Below are 16,820 nucleotides of genomic sequence, written 5' to 3' on the forward strand. Positions count from 1 at the left end.
GTAAGCTGCCTGTTGTGGGGGGGCCTGGGCTGAGCTAGATGTTCGCCTTTCCACAAGTTTCCATAAAGGATTCCTGCCCAAGGTAGATGGTAGGTTTAGAGGACCGAGAGCTGTCTTCTAAATAACAACCCTCTTATTTGGTTGGTTCTTGGTTGGTAGCTCCCTCCTGCAAGCTGAGTAGTAATTGGTATACAGAAAAATATTCCTTCTGTCCCATTCCATATTGGTTATCTCCCCAGCTCTCTTTCTGGTAGCCCCAATAGGGGTAAGCTCTAGGCACCAGACAAAAAACGCACTTCCTCCAGGGCTGCCTTTTTTCTGTCAAACAAGAAGATCACTTTTAACAACCACAAAGTTTCGTGAATCACCAGATGAAAGCTGGTTATGCTGTCAGTGTCTGTTAATGGAGAACATTCTAAACACACATGCGCACACACCCACACCCAAAAATAAACTAACAAAACTAAAAATTCAAGACACTTTCAAAAAAATTTGATATTTTATTAATCACAAAGCATCCACATGCATCTGAAAAGTTGTAGTGCATTATTTATTCAGTCTGAAGTAAGATCTGGGACTTGACTATGTGTACCCTTTACAAAAACTTTCCTGGGGATCCAGCACCTGAAGATTGGGAAATATCATGTGCCACCCTGTCAGGGTCAAAGTCCAGTAGCCCATCCACCTGCACTCACTTGCTGCTGAATAGTAAATATCACCCAAAGAATTCAATTCTAGAACAGCAGTGTTTGAAATGAGCCACCAGTGAGTAGCCAAAGGGCCAGGAAAGTGATATAAGATCAAGAAGAAAGGAAAAAATGAACCTGAAGATAAACTCTGCCTATAACCATTAGCCACATTCTGAGAACCAAAGTTGGACACCCACAGGTAGACCAGAACACCCAACAAAGCAACTATATTACAGTGGAGTAAAGACTGGAAAGAAAAGTTCCTATCTTCCTTAAAAATGACTGTGGCACAATTCACAAGTAAAGGCACAAATGTACAGCAACTTATTTTCAATGTTCTGATAAAGTTTATTTTTGTAGCTAAGGATCCCTGAAATGATTTTAACTGCAAGTGTCTTGGGTAGGACATCCCATCTACGTGCCCAACCAGGAGGTGAACGCATAGTGGCATTGTGGACTCCCTGTAAGATTCCAACTGCTTTGCAAAGCTTTTCCCAGGCACCCTGGTTTAAAATGGCTCCTTCCTCTGAACTACTGTGCCCCACCCCTGGTAAGTCTGATTCTGCAGGTCTGAGGAGGGCAGGTGTCATCAGCTGCTTGTTTTCTGTAGAATTCATTTGTGACCATAAAAGTTATGAACATCTGTATGTGAACTGTTACTACAGTGCAGATGTTGATGTGAACCTTAAGTCTCTTCAGACAGTTGCATCCTTTCCTTCTGCTTCTTCTCCTATAGCACCACCTTTAAATGGTGTTCAATAAACCACATATCAATATGCTTTGATCTGACATAGTGTCCTACCCCAGAGAATCAACTCCAACTCATTCCTAGACAGAAAACTTAGACATATAATGGAAGGATCTTGAAACCTACCCTTATTATTTTTTTGTTTTGGTCTCTCAAGTTTTGCCACTTCTGATGGTTATCTTTTCAAGAGGTGCGAATAGATGAAGTCACCCCAATGACATCAGTAACAGGATATCACTGGCCCACAAGTCAGACGCAGGTATTGGTAAGAAACCAACACCCAGACTTTGAAAAATAAAAGGTCAGCCTTCAGACTTTCTCCAAACAGCATCACCTCCCCTCCCAAATAGCTTCTCTCCCTGACCTCTCTTCATCATATCCAAGCTGAAATTCCAGTCATCTCCTTCGTCCTCCACCCACCCACATCAGTGAGCACCAGATGCTAGTTCTCAAGATCTCTATTTATCAGCCTCCCACCACTCCCCAGCTAGCCCAGACCTTTACAATCCCCTGCCCAAGCTATCCAGATAGGTTTGTCTGCTCCCTCCACCTCAGCTTCCTTCTTCCAACCCATTCTACACTCTATTTAAGACTAGTTATTCTAAAGCATGACTCTAACCATATTATATTCCAACTCAAAATCTTCATGGCTTTTGTGTTACTTGCCAGAATATAGTCCAGACCTATTCACCTTGCCTATAAAACATCTCTGCTCTAGTTTCAATGTACCTCCCCAGAGATAATTCCAACTATAGTCCAATCAAACTGGCTGATCCCTGTTGCTGGCGCCAACATTTTATTTGTGCTTCCTTACTTCACCCCAAATGTCCTCCTTCCTGCTCAGTTCTCTCCACATCAAAATCCTACTTATTTTTCATATACATCCTGCTGTGTGAAAGTCCTTGTCCTTCCCTTCTGCACCTTGTTTCTACTCTGTGTGTCTTGTCCATCCTGCTCTAGCTTGTATTATAGTTCTCTATGTTCCTTATCACCTCCCAGGTTGCCCTTACATGTCTTGAGACTAAGGACTGTGTCCCAGTGCCTGGCAGAGCTCTGCACACTGCAGGCATTCAAACAGTTTACAGAAAGAAGGAAGGGTGGGGGTGGTGGGCAAGGAGAAAGGAAGGGAATGAAATGTTCTTAGAAGTAAAAAAGGAGCTCAGAAGGGGCCAAGAAGAGCTGGAAGAGAATTCACTATGGAAGGAGAAGGCAGTTCCAAAAGAGAAATGGAAAAAAATTAAATAAAATGCTGTTGGACAGATCCCCGGTAGTGGGAGAGGGTGTGTTCCAGATTTGTAGGGAAGAAGAACCAAGAACACTTGCTTGTACCATGAGAGGACTTAACACTGACCTTGATTTGATCCCAGTGGCAGATCCTATTATTTCCTTATCTCCCCACCTCTCAGAATAGGGCTAGGGTCTTCAGGTTGAAACCTGGTCCCTATGATTTATGAATAGAAATTTACCTTCGTCTTACACTTCAACTAGATTTATTTAAAACATCTTATCTCTCTAACAGTTAACTCTGAATTAATGTTGGTCCAGTTTACAAAGTTGGCCTATAAATTACAATTCTCTGATAGATGTCTGCCACTTTAGAGTCTGCAAAGCTCCTCATCTTACACAGTCATCTTGTCGGTACTTCCTCACGTTTCTATTACTCCCTTAATGCCAAGTCATACTCAGGGAAACCCTTCTACTACATTTTCCAGGACGCAGCCTTCTGCTTTACACTTCCATGTCCTTGCACATATGGTTCTCTGGGTAGAATTCTTTTAGCTCTTAACAATCTTCACCTCTATAAGCCAGGTTTCTTGGTGGGGGAGGGGGGAAACCAGAGTAGCAGCATAGAAAGGACTCTGCAGATTCCTCTCTGGGGGATAGGGGATATCCATCACTGAACAGGCACACCTGGCATTCTGTGGCTGCCTCAGCTTCTATGGAAGTTCTGGAAGAGGACTCAGGACCAGGGAGATTAGGGGACCCACAACCCTGGCCAGTGATAAATCACAGACATTCATCTATACACATCTGTCCCTGGCAACACAGGGAAGGGAGAGCTGCATAATAAAACCCACATCCCTTGCTCTCAGGAGAAAAGAAAAGAACTGTTTATACTTACAACAAAGTGGGACAGCAGGTGGGTAGGGGAGAAACTCTGATTTTGTATTGGCTTATTTTTGTCAGATTCTTGTGGAGGCCTCACACGCCTGCATTTTCAGCTCCTTCTTCTGCAGAATTTATTCAAAAGAGCTTGTTCTATCCACAGGAGACACAAGGCATGCGGCCAGAGACCACAGACAGCAGGTCAGAAGATCAGACCAATTTAAGTGGTTCTCTGTGACTTAAGGTGGGGGTAAAGCAAAGATTTTCAAGGGGAAAAAAAAAGAGCATACACTTTGAAAAAATATACCTAATTATGTATTTTTTTCAGACTTGGGGGAAAAAAGTTTGTTTTCACAATACAAACCACAGAAAATAGGTAAAGTTCAACAAAACTTTCTTGATTGGGGGGAAATGCACAGAAGAAATACCTTCTGTATATTCATACTTTCAAGGAAGAGGCTGGAGATTTCTCCTGGAACCTATCAGAAACGAGGTCGATTAAATGTTTATATTTAGCATAAGAGGGCAGAGGAAGTCTTTCCCTACCAGGAACTGGGGACTTCTCAGTTTCTGGGCCAGTCTGGTGACCTCGCACACCCAAACTCTTTAAACAGAAGCCTAGATAGAAATTCATGGCAATGCCAGAGTAGGCCTTCCCCTTACCTGAACCAAGGCTAAGGCTCAGAGCAGACACAGGACAGAGAAGAGAGAAAGCAGGAGCTGCTGGGACATCAAAAAATCCAGAGGGGCACCTGGGTGACTCAGTCGTTAAGCACGTGCCTTCGGCTCAGGTCATGATCCCAGGGTCCTGGGATGAAGCCCTGCACAGGGCTCCTTGCTCAGCGAGAAGCCTGCTTCTCCCTCTCCCACTCCCCCTGCTTGTGTTCCCTCTCTCACTGTGTCTCTCTCTGTGAAATAAATAAATAAAATCTTTAAAAAAAAATCCAGAAACACCAGAGGACTTGGTTTTGTGGGATGGTTGATTATGATGGCAGACATGCGCGCTCGTGTGTGTGTGTGTGTGTGTGTGTGTGTGTGTGTGTGTGTGTAAAAAAGAAAGAAGTTGGGGGAGGGGCTCTGGTTGAAGGGCACAGAGAGTGGTTCTTTTATGACAAATAACCAATTTATGACAAAAACCTGAGCACGCCCCATATGGGGTGGCATAAAAGAGAGGAAAAATCCCCCTAAAAAAAATAACTGGTCGCCAGGACCCTAACCCTGAAGTGAAAATTTACTTGGCAGAGAACAAATCCCCCTCAATCTTGGGGAGCTTAATTTAAATCAGTTTGGGGAGAAGCTTGAAGATGGAGATGGATACCCTCCCACTTTCATCAAAGATAAAGCTTTTAGCAATCTGGACTTGCAAATGGGGACCTGTTTGTGAAAAGGATTCATCCAAGTTGTTCCAAGTTGTTCAAACTGTTGCTGTGGATGTCACTGTTTTCTGCCCCAAACAAGCCATCAAGTAGCAGCACATGAGCCAATTTCCAAACCATAAAGGGACAACGGGGGCAGAGATGGGATATTCCATCCCTGCTCCCTCTGAGGGGCTGCCCCACCTGTGCTCTCACAGGCAAGCAGGGCCCTGGAGGGCAGCACTCAGCAAATTGGACCCGAGTAAACGTACCTCAGAGGATGATCCCACAACTTGCTGATTACAGGAATAAAGGAGTAGAAAAACAAGTAAGAAAACCTGAAACACGCCACCTTGGTATATTTAAATGACTCTGAAAACTGTTTCATTTCCTCTGTTTGAAAAGAAACTGCTCCAACACAAAGCCATCCCCAATTTACAGGCATTCCAGGAAAAGTCCTATGTTTTTGGTTGGAAAGAGTATGAGAGGCAACTGGATGATAAAGCAATGTCTTCTCCAAGTACCCCTCAGCACCTACGGAAAAGAATTCCCATTTAGGAGTTAATCTTCAGATGATTTTTGTAAGCCTTCATTTTAACCTGGTTTCCCCTAATGTAATGCCAAGCAGAGATGGGGTTAATCTCTCTCTTTATTAGCCTGCTTCCGAAGCTGCTGCCTCCCCACATTTTCTCTCCAGGCAAGTACATCTGAAAGTCTCGGGAGGCCTTAAAGTCTAGCACTAAATCTTTTGAGTCATTTAATCCCCCAAATCTTCCATGTTTGGGGATAATTTCCTTTATGAAAAGAAACCCTAACCTGGTCCAATTCCGCTCTCAAATTTGCTAATGGAATAAAGAGGGCTCTCGTTAGACTCATCCTTGTGGCTGCAGGAATAAGTATCTCTGGAAAGGCAGGTTTTGCTTTAGCCTGGGGATGGTTTTGGCTGCAGCTCACTGTGGTTTCCTCCCACGGCATCTCATCCAGCCAAACTCTAGTTAAATTAGACACAGAGGAAAGAAAATAGGGAAGGCAGGTGCTTGGAGAACAGGACTCTCTAGTGCTCAGTTCACCCAGCCATGGATGAGCTCACTTTCTGAGGAATGGGCTGCCCATCCCTGCGAGTCCTTAGAGGTGGGAGTGTCCCATATGGTTGTAGAAGGAGCTCCTTGGAATGGAGACCAAAGGGGTCCAAAGAGCCCTTCCAACCCTGAATCTGAGTCTTTGCAACTACAAGAGGGCTTTCAAGGCACATTTGAGAATCTTCATTACTTCTCTTTCCTTCCCCCACCACATAAGTCTTTCTTCTGCCCCATAATTAGAAGTAAGAACATTTCACACTTTACTTAAGATTCCATTTCCCTTCACCTCCCTTCTATGGGTAATGGGGGAGCAATCCATTTGCCTCATGCATTGAGGTAACTGAGAAGACTAAGAGCCCGAGGATGGGGAAGAGGTTGAGGGAATATAATAGAGTCCTAGTGGAGCTGAGTTAGTCATCTTCAGGGTCCCAGATATTAATCTGAGTGCAGTTGGGAGCCACAAAGAAGGACCAACTCAGGAAATCCAAAGTGATTAATTTCAGTCTCAAAGTGATGGACAAATTATGGCACAGGGTTATCCTAAAAGAATTCTGTGGACAGCTCTGGCTATTTCCATTGCTGTCTTTTATGAATCTGTTCCATCCTTCTTGGTCCCCCAAGCCCCAGTCTTTCTTTTGATTCCTTGTATCATAATTTAGGCCAGTGTAAATGGAAGCTCATACAGTTTTTGTTTGTTTGCTTGTGTGTTTTGAATCAACATTTTAAAGTCAAGAGATTTCACCTTAAAAAATCAGACCTTTCAGCTTCTCTTTAACAATTGGGAAGATATGGCCCAAACTCCCACACAGGAAAATCAAGGGTGGTGGCTATCCCCTTTAGATTCCCCAGTTCTCCACAGTCCCGACCACTCCCTATGGCCTTGTTTATTTACAATATCTGCAGGGTTTGTCACTTGTGCCTTATACCTGTAAGTAGCTCCAAAGGCACAATCATGGCTCAGGATTTAGAAAATTGCTCTTGCACGAACATTGCATGGATCCCCCTACAAACACACACACACACACACACACACACACACACACACACACACACACACACACACACAAATAATTCCCACCCTATCATTCTGCTAATATAAAACTCTTGGTAGAATGATCTCAGCGAGATCTCAAAGCTCATCTGTATGGGTGATCAGATCACCACATTTCTGGCTGTCCCCTGGCTCTGCTATGGGATGCATAGTTCTCTTTAGAGAGTAGATCATCCACAGAACTGTAGACACTTCCTCTTGTTATATAGCTGCCTGAGGTCACCGCCAGTAAATTACTGGTTTAAGGAAAACAAGGACAAGCCTTTTCCATGGAGAACGGAGTTTGCTCACTCAATTATTTCCTAAAGTCGTGCCCTCTTTCCCAGCTTGACACCATAATTTTTGAGGAAACAGCACTGAGTCTGTTGTTCTTCAGATCCACAAAGCCACACTGAACCTGCCACATGAGCACAGCCAACTTTGAGAGCAGTGCATTCCCTAGCAGTGGAACTAACTAGTCAAATAATAATCATTGCATTGTTAATTAAGTGGCTTTGTTAAAGTGACTTACCAGGGTGACTCTAAATTGTATTTGTTTACCAATCTAGCTTTTCTCTCTGTATAGATTTTGTTGACTGTTCTTGACTGCTACAAAGCTTCAGTGGAAATCACTAATAATCTGACTTCAGTGAAGTCAGACCTTTTAGAAATTCAAAATATAACTTAGATGTAAGATAAAAATGGTACCCAGAAAACCAGTAATACTTTTCCTAAATTTTGTTTATTTCCCAAAGTCATTCTTCACTTGTAGGCATTAGAGACATACAGAGTTGAGAAACGAGGAGTGGGTTGGGTGCAGTGGGGTGAGGAACCATTGTTTCCACCTTCTGCAGTGGGGTGAGGAACCATTGTTTCCACCTTCTGCAGTGGGGTGAGGAACCATTGTTTCCACCTAACACCAGCTTGGAAATAGTTGACATTTGATAGCACTGTCTCTTTGAGATTTGTAACCCTCTGGTAGAATTACATGCCCCTTGGGAAATAGTCTCCTGTGTTTTGTTTTGGGTTTTTTTTTTAATGAGTTGGGAAAACATTAACTTTGTCCCTTGAAGTATTCCCTACTACCATCAATGAAGTTTGTATTTTTTTTCTCTTTCAGAAGCAAAAGTGGCAATTTCTCTTTTAAAAAAAGACGGGAGGAGCCAGTGAGGGGACAGGGGACTTGGTGCATTCAGAAGTCCTGTGATGTTGCTGCCTCCTACCATCCACCATCAGGAAGAGGTCTGTCCGTCCCTAAGGTTTCTGACTGACTGGCTTTGAGCCTCCTTGGGGACATACACACACAGATACACACATACAAACACACTCACACACAAATCAACCAGCTACACACGGAGCAACAGGAGGTGGCAGAATGCTTGCCACTATGTCACTGGATTTGCAAGCATCCCTTCCACACCGTCGCCAAGGCTAGTTATTCCCTGGGCTAAAGCCAGCCTGAGAACTTGGGGACGCTGCCAAAGCCCTGACAGACCCTAAATCTCGCTCTGTTGCCAGAGCCACACAGGAAAGTCATTAATTCATTAAATAGAGCTTCAGTAAACGATTAGAGAGCCCATTATTTGTTCGTCAGTGGGCTAGCTGCGTAGAGGAGATCTGAGCATTCACTTTAAGGAACCCAGAATATTTGAGGAAGAGGAGAAAAGACATATACTCATTTAAACATTGAATAACATCCCAAGAGATGTCACTCAAAGCAGTATGTAAGTAGATGCCAGGTGACCTTTCCAAGGCGGGAGCTTTCATAGGGTGAATAGCAGCCATTAGAGAAAGAAGACATTGTGATGTAGTGGAGAGAGCTGGGCTTTGGAGCCAGACAGACTGGGTGCAGATGCTCACTGTGTGATCTCCGCCAAGTTCCTTGCACTCTCTGGATGTCAGTTTCCCTACCAGCGGCACAGAGATGGCATATGCCTTGCGGAGTGATTAAAGGGATTATAGGAGGTCAGCTGCACAATACAAACACTCAACAAATGTTTGAGTTTTTTGCTTTGTTTTCTTTTGAAGAACATCATAGAGTAGTTGAAAAAGTAGTTTAGGTAGGTTCTGCCCAGGGGAAAATAAGGAGAGACCATTCCTTAGAAGAAAGGAGGAAAAAGTCATCTTATCTAGTGAATACTTTAGGAAGTGGGAAAGTATGAGAAGGGAGGCATTCTGTTTCCTTTTTAAACATTGACTTTTTTCTGAATATGAAAATGTTTCATGCCTATTACAGAAAATTTGGAAAGCATAGAAAAATGCAAGAAAGAAAGTAAAAAATCAAATATAATTCTGCACCCAGTGAAAATTCCTACAAACGTTTTGGTTTTCGGGATGCCTGGGTGGCTCAGTTAAGTGTCTGACTTCAGCTCAGGTCATATCTCTGGGTCCTGGGACCCAGTCCCATGTTGGGCTCCCCACTCAGTGGGGAATCTGCTTGTCCCTCTGCCCCTCCCCCTGCTTGTGCTCTCTGTCTCTCTCTCAAATAATCTTAAGATTTTATTTATTTGACAGAGAGAGAAAGCGAGAGAGAGCACACGAGCAAGCATGCACACAAGCAGGGGGAGTGGAAAAGGGAGAAGCAGGCTCCCCATTGAGCAGGGAGCCCACAGGGCTCAATCCCAGGACCCTGGGATCATGACCTGAGCCGAAGGCAGACACACAACCAACTGATCCACTCAGGCGCCCCATAAATAAATAAAATCTTCAAAAAAAATTTTTTTGGTTTTTCTTCCCATCTTTCGCTAGTACATATTATAACATAACTGAGTTCACACTATATACATAGTTTTGGTCCTACTTTTTGCACCTAATGTCTCATAAGTATTTTCCCGTGTCATTAAAAATTCTTCTTCACAAACATCATTGGCAATGGCCATATATGGAATTCCACATATGGATATACCAAAATCTTCTCTACTGTTCCACTAAAGGACATTTAGGGTTATAAATAATGTCTCCATGAATACCTCTGTGGCAAAATTCTATTTCCTTGGGATGTTTCTATAGGTGGAATTACTGTTCTAAGGTTCTACTGACTACAAAGTGCTCTCCAGAAAGGATGTCCAGGGGCGCCTGGATGGCTCAGTCGTTAAGCGTCTGGTCTGCCTTAGGCACAGGTCACGGTCCCAGGGTCCTGGGATCGAGCCCCGCATAGGGCTCCTTGCTCAGCGGGAAGCCTGCTTCTCCCTCTCCCACTCCCCCTGCTTGTGTTCCCTCTCTCACTGTGTGTCTCTCTCTGTGTCAAATAAATAAAATCTAAAAAAAGAGAAAGGATGTCCAATCCACATTCCCCACCAGCCACAAGGGAGAGACACCTGGTCTTATCTTAATATCCAGATATTATCTTTTGAAAAGAAAAATTCTTGCTTGACAGTCACTGAACAGCGTTTCATTGTTCTCTTAATTATCTGCTTCCTTTTAGCAGATATACCTTAAAGGATCTAAAGTAGCCCACAGATAAAGGAAAACCTTTCCTTTGTCTGCAAGCAACAAATATTTATTGTGCAAATCATTTTACTCTGGATTTATTCTCTCTCCCCTTTGGGGGCAGGTTTGGAAGATTTCACCTTTCAGGTTTCCACCATAATGAAGAGAAAAGTTTTGAGTACAATGCAGCTGACATTCTGGGTCAAAACATAATGATTCTGCCACTACTGAGCTTTTTGAAAAGCAAGTCATGGAACCTGTCTGAAATTCTGGTCCTTCATATCGCCTCCTATCCTAGGATGTGAAAATGTGAGGATCCCAAGTTTTACTCAGTGACATAATAAAAGTGCTTTTAAAAGTTTTCTTTTAATTCTACCTAATGTAATATTACAATATCATTATTGTGTCTTAAATTAGCCGTTTCTAAGAGTCCCACCTCTTGACCCCAACATCAGCTTTCAGTAGATGAGGACCTTCACCAACAAACATTAGGGAAGGGGTGCCGACAAAAGAGGAAAACTACGCTTTTTAGAGAAATGGTTCCCGGCTCCCAGACTATCTCTGAAGCACCTCCAGACTGAAAGGTTTTATCTGAAGTAAAGGGGTTGGTGTTCCGGGTCCAGTCTGGGCAAGTTCTTTTCTTGGGACTGTCCCGGGGTGCGCGTCACGGCGCATTCATCGCTTTCGCTGGCTAACGCTCATATCTCCGGTCCCCTGCAGTCACTGCTGCGGTCACCGCGCCAGCGGTCGCACCAGTTCTCGGCCCCGCCCCTCAATCGTTCCCCTGCCCCACCCAGGCTCCGCGCCGGCGGGAAGCGGCGCGAGGATGGATAGCACTGTCTGGGCGTTCACTGCAAACCCCAGTACGTCGGGGACACTTTTAAACGTCTAGCCCCACCCCCGCCCCACCCCGCCCAACCTTCAACCTAATTTCTTATCCCTCCCATCGGCCTCCCTGACATTGGCAAAGATGAAATCAGGAATGGTCAACAGGAGAGCAGGTATCCAGACGCCAACGTAGACCACCTTTTCAGCCAACAGCTTCCTTGGCCTCTGACTGTTGGTGGCATGGACAATTATTCAAGTCCGTTTGGAATCCTGGGCCAAACCTGCTATTTTGAAATATCTCCGCAGCTTTCTGTTTGCTCCGCATGGGGGCCTTATCCTCTGCTTCAGGGCTATATGCCCAGCGTCTGGAACAGTGAGTCGCACACATTGGCCCTCAGTAAATATCTAAATGACTAAATGCATCGCTGTAATGGTAACACCCACAGGCTGTTGTGAAAATGAATCAGTGATTCTGTGCAAGTTTAACTCGTGATGTTACAAAAAATACTATTCGCTAAATTTGTCTTATAATAAAAGCACACAACGTATTTTTTTGAGTACCATTCACTAATTGGCTGCTCGGAAATACACATCTACTTCTCTATCACCGGCTCCCTCCCTAATTATGCCAAATAATCCTACCCTCTTCTGAAAGTGTTTCCTTATTATGTATACCTGATGCCGGTACTACTACTGTGGGTGCGTGTATAGTTACATACAGTTGTGCTCCAAAGAATCATTTTATTTTCTGAATGGACTGCATCTGCTGAAAGCGCAGGGAATGGAGTCAGACGCTGGACCCCCTTCCAGCATTGCCGCCTACTGGCTGGGTTATTCTGGCACGTCACTACCCTTCTCCGGGCCTCAGTGTCTCCATTTGTAGCATTCCCGGGTCTGGAATTCCATCCACGTGAGCAAGGATGGATGCGCCACATAGGGACGCGTTGGTCGCCCGCGCTTCCCACCTCCCTTCAGGCGCAAGCAGCTTTCCCAAGTTGGGAACGCCTCCGGGAGGCCCTCCACAGCTCAAGACTCACAAGGTGACCTCCAGCTAACAGCAGCCGCTCAGGGGATTCCCAGGTTTACCCCAATTAACCTCACTGGGACTGCAGGAGTGCTTGCCCCCGCCCCTCCCAGAAGCCCTCCTCCCCCACGTCTGGCCCCTCTCCCGCACCCCACCTCCCTTTTCCCTGCCCCGCCCGTGCACCCGCGCGGCGCATGCGCCGCCTGCCAAGCGTGTTTTTATAAAAGTCCAGCTTCACCCAGAAACTTCAGTCTGTTGTCTGCGGCAGCAGGTAGCAAAGTGACCCCGACGACTTGGTTGCTCCAGTAGCCACTGCGGCTGGAGAGCGAGCAGTTACCATGGACGGGTTCCGTGTAAGTCCAGTTTCAACCTGCTTTTTCTTAAACGTACAAACACGTAAACTTAGAGCGCTCTCCGAGCGGGCAGAAGCGACCAGAACAGGGGAGGTGCCGGTACCCCGGAGAAGGAGCGTGGAAAGGAGTTTTCGTGTGCTTGGTTACGCTGGAGGAGGGGGGTAGGATTGGAATCTTTTACTTTGTAAGTAGAGGAGAAAAGACTGGAAGGACCTTTTCGGTGGCTGCATGTGTCTACCCCTTGAGTCCTGCGGTGCGCGCTAGGGTTGCACGCTGTTTGCAAACATAAGAACGTTCCGTGCACAAGTGCAGAGAAGGCGTGCGCCCTGCCCCCGGACAGCGACCAAAGGTCTCTCCCGCAGGGGAGGGGAAGGGTTGCTTTTAAGTTAGATCTGAATTTAGAGGTGGAGGGCGGTGCGCTGCGGCTGAGTTCCCAGAGCCAGACGGCACCCCTGGTTAATTTCAGGCAAAAGCTCCTGCGGACCACTCTTGAGGCTAGGCGCGTGTTCGCTAAACTCTGCACCGCCTGAGGAGCTGTGTCATTAGCGGCCCCCCCCCCCCGCCCACCGCACAGTGAGCAGAGGGCGGGAAAGGCGGGCGGACCCAAGGTGCTGCTTGCCTGAGAGAGGTCTGAGAATTGGCCGCAGCAGGGAGGTGGCCAGGAGCAGCCCGCGCGCCTTGGGATTGAGGGAGAGACCTCGCGGGCATCGGAAGCGCCGCGAGTGGACCCCGGGGTTCGGTAGTTTGGGATAGTACAGAGGGAGGAGTATTAAGCAGTCACTGCGCAGCATGACCGAGAGGTGTGCTCGGCGGGGATCGGGGTGGAGTGAGGACTTGGGAGGGCAAGTGGGTTGGCGGTAGTTGCGGCGCAGACGGGCAGGTGCAAGTGGGGAGACCGTTTGGCTCTCATCGATCCCAATTGCGCTTTTTAACCGTTGGTGGTTTCCTGGAGACTTTTGAAAACCCCTTACCAGGAAGGCTTTTAGTTTCCCCCAGCGGCGCGCAATTCAAAGGCGTTTACGGAGGAGCCGCCCATTCCCTCCCCAGCACCCTGTGAGACTGAACTTGGCGAGCTGCCGGGCCGAACCCTGGGAGCTGCTGCGGCTGGCGGTGGGCGTGGGCGTGGTGGGCAGCCGCGGAGGTCGGGAGTTGGACCACCCGGCCCTTGGTGCGCCCTCCGCCTGGAGGCTTCCAGCTGCAGACCCCATTTACTGGGTCAGTGGCGGGGTGGGAAGCGATCCGGGAGAGTGAGGAAATGAAACTTGGGGCGAGGACTGAGTGCAGACCCCGTGACCTTCCCCTCCCAGTAAAATGCTGCACTCCCTAACGTCCGAAACGCGCCAGAGACACCCATGCCCCTGAGGGGCACCAGCTGCGGGCATGTGTGTGGGGCAGTATCCTCTTCTAACACCCCTGTTCAATAGCCCAAGCGCTAAAGACTCTTCGTTTAAGGCGTATTCTCCTTCCCCATTACATGTTGCTTGAAGTACAGAATGGTGTGTGTTAATTTATTTATTTTTAAAGATTTTATTTATTTATTCATGAGAGACAGAGAGAGAGAGAGGCAGAGGGAGAAGCAGGCTCCCAAGGAGCAGGGAGCCCGATGCGGGACCGATCCTGGGACTCTGGGATCATGACCTGAGCTGAAGGCAGACCATCTGAGCCACCCAGGCGCCCAGAATGGTTTGTGTTTAGACAAGCGAGGGGAAGACAATGTTTTGCGCCTTAGGAGAAAGTTTTGCTCCCCCGCCCAGCTCCTTCCTCCCCTTTTCCCTGTCCTGGTGAATCTTCATATAGAAAATTAATCCCAGCTCCTCAGAACACAAGCTTCTATTCCCACTCCTCACCTGCACCCCCACCGCCCCCACCCACCCCCCATCCACGCAGCCTAGGAGTGGCCTCTTTGTGTTTTGTTTTGGTATTTTCCCTCCCAAGGTTTTTTTCTTCCCCAGTGGGCGGGGTGGAACAGTTAGCAAAGATGTGACTTTGAAACCCTCAGAATCTTAGCGCCCTTTTGTTCTAAACAAAGAATTTTGTAATTGGTTCTACTAAAGAAGGATATAATGAACTGACTCTGGGGGAGGATAGGGAGGAGGGTCGTAGGAGTCTATAATAATTCTCTTGTGCTCTTCCCTCACTATTTCATTGGGAGCAGAATGTCCTGAAGAAGGCTGGGATGAGTTAGTTTTATAAATTACTATTTAAAAATTGCAGAAACATTTTTTTGAACTTGGGAGAATGCCAGCTGAACGTGAAAGTTAATGTCCATTCCCTTGCCTCTTTTGCAGATAGACCCTTCAGATAACTACACAGAAGATGACTTGGGCTCAGGCGACTATGACTCCATGAAGGAACCCTGCTTCCGGGAGGAAAATGCCCATTTCAACCGAATCTTTCTGCCCACGGTCTACTCCATCATCTTCTTGACTGGCATAGTGGGCAATGGATTGGTCATCCTGGTGATGGGTTACCAGAAGAAACTGAGAAGCATGACAGACAAGTACAGACTGCACCTGTCTGTGGCAGACCTCCTTTTTGTCCTCACGCTTCCCTTCTGGGCAGTTGATGCTGTGGCGAATTGGTACTTCGGAAAGTTCCTGTGCAAGGCAGTCCATGTCATCTATACAGTCAACCTCTATAGCAGTGTTCTCATCCTGGCCTTCATCAGTCTGGACCGGTACTTGGCTATTGTCCATGCCACCAACAGTCAGAGGCCAAGGAAGCTGTTGGCTGAAAAGGTGGTCTACGTTGGCGTCTGGATACCTGCTCTCCTGTTGACCATTCCTGATTTCATCTTTGCCAATGTCAGGGAGGCCGATGGGAGGTATATCTGTGACCGCTTCTATCCCAACGACTCGTGGTTGGTGGTGTTCCAGTTCCAGCACATCATGGTTGGCCTTATCCTGCCAGGCATCGTCATCCTGTCCTGCTACTGCATTATCATCTCCAAGCTGTCACACTCTAAGGGCTACCAGAAGCGCAAGGCCCTCAAGACCACAGTTATCCTCATTCTGGCTTTCTTTGCCTGCTGGCTGCCCTACTACATTGGGATCAGCATTGATTCCTTCATCCTCCTGGAAATCATCAAGCAAGGATGTGAGTTTGAGAGCACTGTGCACAAGTGGATTTCCATCACTGAGGCCCTAGCCTTTTTCCACTGCTGCCTGAACCCCATCCTCTATGCCTTCCTTGGAGCCAAATTTAAAACCTCTGCTCAGCATGCACTCACCTCTGTGAGCAGAGGGTCCAGCCTCAAGATCCTTTCCAAAGGGAAGCGGGGAGGACATTCTTCTGTTTCAACCGAGTCCGAGTCTTCAAGTTTTCACTCCAGCTAACACTGAGCAAAAAGACTTGTATACATTAAAGAACTTTTTTTTTATGTTACACATTTTTTCAGATATAAAAGACTGACCGAAACTGTACAGTTTTTTATTGGATTTTTTTCTTGTGTTTCTTTAGTTTTTGTGAGGTTTAACTGACTTATTTATATAAATGTGGTTTTTTTTTTGTTTTTCATGTGGATGAATGTCTGTAGGCAGGACCTGTGGCCAAGTTCTTAGTTGCTGTATGTCTGGTTGTAGGACTGTAGAAAAGGGAACTGAACATTCCAGAGTGTGTAGTGAATCACTTAAGCTAGAAATGATCCTCAGCTGTTTGTACATAAATAATCTCTCCATTCCAGTGGAACATTTTATTTTTCCTGTTCTTAAATTGTTTGGTTACACTATGTGATTTTGCTGTAGAAGGTGGCACTTATAACCAAAGCCTGGTGTGGTATAGAAATGCTGGTTTTTCAGTTTTCAGAAGTGGACTGATTTCAGCACCTACAATGTACAGTCTTGTATTAAGTTGTTAATAAAAGTTCATGATAAACTTAGTCAGCGTTATGTTCTGAGTTCTGTTGACATTCCTTTGGCTAACAGGAGTCAAAAATAATAATATATTTATGGCATGTCAGGTCCTGTCCTGGTTGTTGTAATATTTTGCTTAGCCCTTATCATAATTCTATGACAGGAACTCTGGCTCAATTATTAATAGTAGAACTACAGTTTGTAGAGCAGGAAACTGAGGCACAGAAATCCCAAGTGACCTGGTTAAAGGCATGGTAAGCAGCACAGCCAGTATCCCAAACCAGGGAATCTGTCTTCAGAATCTTAAGTCTCAACCACTTTCAACTCC

The 16,820-nt window shown here is 46.1% G+C and overlaps 1 protein-coding gene across 2 annotated transcripts; it reads left to right on the forward strand.

The window, feature by feature from the left end:
* Positions 1 to 12,518: 12,518 nt before the first annotated feature.
* On the forward strand, positions 12,519 to 16,518 carry CXCR4 (C-X-C motif chemokine receptor 4). 2 transcript variants are annotated; one of them, XM_028101352.2, is made up of 2 exons: positions 12,519 to 12,641; positions 14,930 to 16,518. In XM_028101352.2, exons 1-2 carry the CDS (start codon positions 12,627 to 12,629, stop codon positions 15,974 to 15,976), a joined length of 1,062 nt encoding a protein of 353 aa, XP_027957153.1. In that variant the 5' UTR covers positions 12,519 to 12,626; the 3' UTR covers positions 15,977 to 16,518. The 2 variants fall into 2 exon arrangements, with proteins under 2 accessions (XP_027957153.1, XP_027957154.1); XM_028101353.2 differs by having other exon boundaries at positions 12,528 to 12,641; positions 14,934 to 16,518.
* The last annotated feature ends 302 nt before the right edge of the window (positions 16,519 to 16,820 follow it).

The sequence above is a fragment of the Eumetopias jubatus genome, unplaced genomic scaffold (genome assembly GCF_037043125.1).
Source record: "Eumetopias jubatus isolate StellerSeaLion01/CBP00866 unplaced genomic scaffold, mEumJub1_p1.0 scaffold_3, whole genome shotgun sequence".
Lineage (NCBI taxonomy): Eukaryota > Metazoa > Chordata > Mammalia > Carnivora > Otariidae > Eumetopias > Eumetopias jubatus.